Source organism: Ambystoma mexicanum, chromosome 10 (genome assembly GCF_040938575.1).
Source record: "Ambystoma mexicanum isolate Mex_15411 chromosome 10, UKY_AmexF1_1, whole genome shotgun sequence".
Lineage (NCBI taxonomy): Eukaryota > Metazoa > Chordata > Amphibia > Caudata > Ambystomatidae > Ambystoma > Ambystoma mexicanum.
The window spans coordinates 197,316,230-197,322,229 of record NC_090932.1 but is presented as its reverse complement, the minus strand read 5'-3'; the positions used below and the strand labels follow the sequence as shown (position 1 = coordinate 197,322,229).

At 44.1% G+C, this 6,000-nt stretch overlaps 1 protein-coding gene across 2 annotated transcripts in view; it reads right to left on the bottom strand.

Annotated features, from left to right (window-relative positions):
- Positions 1–272: 272 nt before the first annotated feature.
- Positions 273–6,000, bottom strand: part of LOC138493150 (uncharacterized) — a 311,298-nt gene continuing 305,570 nt past the window's right edge. Inside the window, exon 11 of one of the 2 annotated variants that reach the window (XM_069620334.1) lies at positions 273–1,956. In XM_069620334.1, the coding sequence (XP_069476435.1) occupies positions 837–1,956 (1,120 nt within the window). In that variant the 3' untranslated portion in view covers positions 273–836. The remainder of the gene's footprint in view (positions 1,957–6,000) is intronic. The other variant, XM_069620335.1, reaches the window with a different exon arrangement.

The following is a 6,000-nucleotide window of genomic DNA, read 5'->3' as shown; positions in this document are numbered from 1 at the left end:
TCTCCCAGATATTGTTGTCAATTAGGTTAAATCCAGGTGAGAAGAAACTGTACTGCGGTGGATTAGCCACTCCGGTTTCTCGCCTACCAGAAAGCTCTGGGCATTTTTTTGGTGCCCCCGTGTCAAACACTACGTTGAGAAAGTCTAACAATTTTCGGCAGCTACGACTCCCATGAATAATCCAGCATTTCCAAAGCAGCCTTTTACAATTTACAGGAGGCTACAATTTCGTTTACCGCAAATATTCCAAACAAACGCATCAGGTCTGAAAGTCATTTGCTAAAACCTTTATTTAGTAAGTCAAAACACTCCAGATGCATCACGAGAAGAGGAAGAGACAATTAAGGGTAGTATGTAAAATGTGACATCTATTAATAGCTAAAAGTCAAAAACCATGACAAAAGATGGCAGATCTGGGAGCATTGAGTTAGAATCTACCACAAACCTAGAAATGCATGGAAGCCTGGTTTGGATTCCAACAGCTATCCAGAGCGTTTTGCACCAGCATGTTTTTAGAAGCGACACACACCAGTGACTCCATATGCTTGACAAGCGTGGCCCAGTTGGGCCAATATTCTCTTATTACCCATTGGGACAAGCCAATTGATTTAAGGTGGCGTAGAATGCTGCCACGTTTGTGTAATATACATTTACAGTGTGAGAATTATACCCGAGAAGAAAGTGAGCCCGTTCACATTGTAGGTGCTGTAAACACGGAGTGTCATTGATGAGGAAAAGGAGACGCCACCTGGGTATACCCTGCAGACCGCACAAGCAATTGTAAATCTCTGGAAGAAACCCCACATTCTCCCCCACTTGAAAACATAGTACAAGTCCTAGAAATATTCACTATCCACAAGCAGTTCAGGAGCATCACTGCAAGGAACATCCTCCGAGGGAAAACACTCTGCATTATGTGGAGCGAGATCACATTGCAACTGCTCTGAAATTGTATCTGGACCACTTGGAAAGGAGTCTTCAGAAACATTTAGGTCCACCCCCTGCGAGAGTGGGACCACAGACTGTCCAATCTTCTCCAGAAGGTCCTCTTCATGACCAGGAAGACCCACAGGAAGCATTTGCAACCTTTCCGGAAGAGAAGAGCCTTCAAATGTGGGGTCTGAAGATGGTTCTAGGGAACCTTCGCAAAGGTTTGGGCCGATTCCATCCGAGTTGTGCGTGGTCAATCCCCCATCAAGAGAAGAAACAATATCGTTGCAGTCTACTCGATCCTCCTGAACCATGGCAGCCATTTCTAGAAGGTTCTCTTGAGTGGAATCATATTGAGGAGCAAGTGTCTCAGTCACAACAACATTTAAAAAACTTCCTTGGACAAGGTCTAGGATGTTAACATCGACCGAGATACCAACAGTTTCCATGACCAAGGTGTCTGCAGCATCGATGTGGGCCTTCAGACAGCCACCATCCTTAATACCGCTGTCAAGTATTTCTCCTGTGCGCTTTTCTGAACAGGGATGAAGTGAGAAACCTGGGACTCCCTGGCACATACAGTTGGTCAGATCAAAGGAAAACTTTTGCTCAGGATTTCCTACTAAAGCCTCAGAGCTTAGTTCCGAGAACCCAACCATAGGCTGAAAGACCTTGGGTGACATCCTCAGCTCTGCAGCGCAGGACTCGCCAACAAAAGCTTCATTTCCAGCTACGATCTCTGGGTGGGTGTGATCCTCACTGGCGCTCTGCCTGTGGGACCCCATCCAGTCATTGTTGCTTTGAGAGTCCTGGGCAAGGTCTACCATACCAAGAGCTTCTGGAGCAGGAATAGGCCGTTTCGTCACACTGCTGACCATCTCGGTGACTGAGATGGACTTGAAGCTGCCAGTAGCAGGATCCTGATCCTCATTGTCTGTACTGTGGTTACTAGTCACAGGAAGTGTGCTGCTTGTGCTACCTTCATCATCCGTACTTCTGCCACTCCCAGGGGAGGCCCTGGAATTCCTGAGGGGAGAAAAAAAAAAAAAGTAGGTCAAGGATGCATAAGTCAGACCAAACGGCACACTTACTCCGCTTAACAAATAACTATTAAAGATTGTGTTAGTCAATTTGGTAACATTTTGTAGAGTTTCGTTTTTTTTATACCAAGCACACAAATCAAATCTGCTCTTCGCAGGGAAAGTAAGAGTGGAGGGAGAAAAATGTTTTATATACATTTCATGTCAGTTGGATCGCATGGTAAGAGGCCTTCCACTTATTGTGGCCATTACACATTTCCATACAACATTCATTATGGTTATAGTGTGGATGTTATATATGGCCCTAGAATATATGATGTATAACAGCCATCCTTCCTCTACTATGCAGAGGACCCTTAGGTATAACTTGGGAGGTTAGAGGGGGGGGTCAGGGATTTTGGTCAGTGCCACCTGTGTAAATCATTGGTTGGCATAAAAGACTGAATAGCCCTTCCTTCCAGCAAAACTAACCCCACCAAGTTAGTTTCTCTTTTGACTCCCAGCACAGCACCGCCCAGCCGCTCCCCCCACACCCCCACCCTTTGCTGTCCAAGTTGGGCTTTCCACCCTGTCCTCACATGACCTGGAAACCTAGTTTGGAAGCTGAAGCTCGGACTCTTGTGTATGCCCTGGCATCTCAAGTCTCGGGTTTCCACTGTGAAGGAAAATATGCACTATGGAGAAGGTGCCATTGTACCAGAGGAAATGATGCATACAAATCTTTTCATAAAGCTATGCTTCCAGAGAAACCAGATTGGGTGATGATGCACGTCATGTTAGAGGCAGGATTTTAGTGAGATGGACAGGGATAGCAAATACATTGAGGAGACCGAAAAGGTGCGGGCAGATATTCAGAGAAGAACGAGAGGCAGACAGGCAGTGGAGAGGAGCAAAGGTTCTTTCCAGGCAATAGACTGGGAGCGGTTATTCTGGCAAAGAGTTTGCATCTTCCCTGGGGGCTGGAGGTCGACTCAGTTTGCTGCCAAGCTGACAGAGGGAGAATCTTCCATATACTAGGTGAGCATGCCAGTAAAAATGTGAGGGAACTAATGTATTTTTCCTTAGTCAGCCAGAAGTTTCAATGTGTACTTCTCACTGTTACATGCAAATATATTTATAAAAAGGCATCAGAGTTGGATTAGTGTGGCTTATCCCAAGTCTCACGGTCCAAGGTCGAGGGAAACTGGTTACCATTCATTATCCTTGAATGGTGTTTATTTCTCAAACTGTTTTTTGTTTTCTTCTGTAAATGCTTTTTCACATTCGCACTACCGAATATTGTCATGTAATGATTGCTGTGTACCAGTGGTAAGTTATCCACCAAGATAAACACACTTTGAAAAACATTGTGTCTGAAACATTTGTGACACATTTGAATCACTGTTTAATCTGCTTGTAATGGCAAGAGGGCAAAGGCTTTCATGAAAGTGATGCTTTGTAGGCTGTAGTTAAGAGTGAGTGCGGTATTCAGCTGTGCATGCTTACAGTTGAACAGATCTGTCAAAGGCAGTAGACCAGCCTTGTAGATCAGTGGCTGGAGAGACAGTTAGCACTGTCGAGTTTCCATGTGTACGAAGCCTATTATGTGTTTAGAGTTGACCCTGAATAGAATACAGGTATTAGAGGGGTGTCTTGTCACACCACATAGGGCAATATAACACCAGTCCATTTTACCATGGTAATAAAATACCACCTTACTGCTCCTTACCTCCTGTCAAAGCCCCCCCAGCCCTTAGACAACCCGAGCCCCCCTTGCTGCCTATTTCCCTTCCCTGAAACCCCCTCACCCAAAGCCTTTACTTTAGAATGACATCCAGTCATTATCGGTGCTAATCAATACATTACAAAAGTTTTTTCATATGAGATGTAGATATTTTTTGCACTCTTTAAATTGATTTCTTTTCACAATATGACTGGATATCCTTGAATTAAGTATCCAAATTCACAACTATGGAACGACCGCGTTCATATTTGTATCCTGGATTTGCCAGGAGACGATCGTGATCCTGGTCAAATCATCCAATATATCTTACATTACTGTGCTGTCTTCTGTGAGGTTTGCCTTCTTGCATGCTGCCGGTATCGTTTAGCCCATAACTTGATCTTTCTTCTAATGTAGGCCATTTGGGTGGAAGGGTGGCCTAGACAGACGAGAGCGACCATATGTTGTAGGCCTCAGGAAAGTATATTTTATGGTCTGCTTGTTTGACACAAAAAAGTTTGCTTTGTGGTTAAAGTCAAAGGTTTTTATGCACGTTTATTAATGAAAATGTCACAAGCAATTGTTTTGGAAGTATTTTAAGCTTTAAAATACAAAAGACAAACCCAAATTAAATTTGTTAAATCACATCGATTGGTATGCTGGTTCTTATAGACTTCCCGTGATGGAGAGAATGAAGCTAGAATCCTTCCCATTTTGCATAACACCCATCTATAACATTTTGTTTTAAAATGGTCATGTTTGGTAATGTGATGTGTACTTTCCAAGTCAGTTTTTTTTAATGAAATTAGATTTTAGTTCATGGTAAGAACTGGAAAATAAAGTGTTCAAATGCGGAAATTGCAGAGTTGGCACAAATCCCAGCTTCACCCCTTTACCAATGTGTGACCCTGGGCTTCTCATTTAATCTTGTATTGCCGAGCCTCTCAATATTGCCAGTCCCTAAACCTTTCAAAATTGTCAGCCCTCCGAGTGATTTCCTTCTCATGGTATGATTCATAAAAGCCTTATTCATGGTTTCACTGTGTTAATAGTGAGCATTTTTATATCGCACACCACATGGATTTGTTCCTTTGATATCTAAGGGCAACACTATTTGAAAACCATATCCCACTTCTAATCTGTCTGGATAGACACCTTCCTGGTAGCTTCTCATCTGCCTCCACTATCCATGCTATGTGCACCATTCTCCGTCCTTCCAATTGGTGGTTTGTATCCATGCATGAGCAATTTTGCATTCTGTGAGGCAGCTAATGTGAGTTCTCTGTCTATTATGGGTTACATGTACCTTTTACATACAGTCCTGCATTAATACTACATCTACCTTCCTGGATGTTATTGATAAAAAGTATCCGTTATGTACTAGAACAGTAAGCCCGTTGTAGACTGCTAATGTTGGTCTTCAAAATGCTACTTGTTTATCATTCTAATTAGAGCAAGAATGAAGAGGGCAAGGGGACTTCGGGATTAAACATGCTCATTATGCTGCGAGACAGCATATCAACCTATAGGTTGTGAGCGCAAAGGGTATGGGGTAGGAGGGAGGGCACAACCAGTATTCTTGATCCCTTAATTCCGTCGGTTTGGTGGAGGGGGGTCCCCAAAGATGTCCGTGCCCAGGGCACCAAAAGTGCTTAAGTTGGCCCTGGGGATAGACATGTGACCAAGTGCACATGCTACCACGATACTGAACCCTGCCATAGCCCAAGTATTTGCCATTTCTGGCGAGGCATTCTTACATGGGGCGGAGGCATTAGGTCTATAAGCATGTCAAAGACAGAAATCCCCTTTGAAGCGTGTGAACTTGCATGGCAGCATAAGCGAGGCGATCCTCAGAAGATTCCGACCACAAGAGCAGGGAGCCACCGAAGGTAGGGTTCCAGTCTTCCACGGCGACCGGCTGTCACCCCAAGAAGCACCATGGGTTCTAGAGCTCGACGGGGACTGGACAGTCAGTGCATCTAAAACAAATACCCAGATAACCGGACAGTGAGGCCTACTTGCTCCCTTCAGACCTAAAAGGACAGATCAGTAGAGAGGGGGTTGCAGATGTATATAGTTGCTGTGACAGTGCACTGTACAGCATTAAGAACGCCAGTAAAGGAGAGGGGTCACAGAACCCAAATAGCATTTTTACTACAATTGAATGGGAGGATTCTTCTATCTTACAGCATCTCAGAAGACCGCAAAGCCTGGCCTTTTAGCATATTGGCACTTATCACCAGACGGTGGTGGTGCATAACATGTACATTTTGTTATGAAGTGGTCTCCACATTAGGAGACATGTTTAAGACATTCAGTATAGGGTGG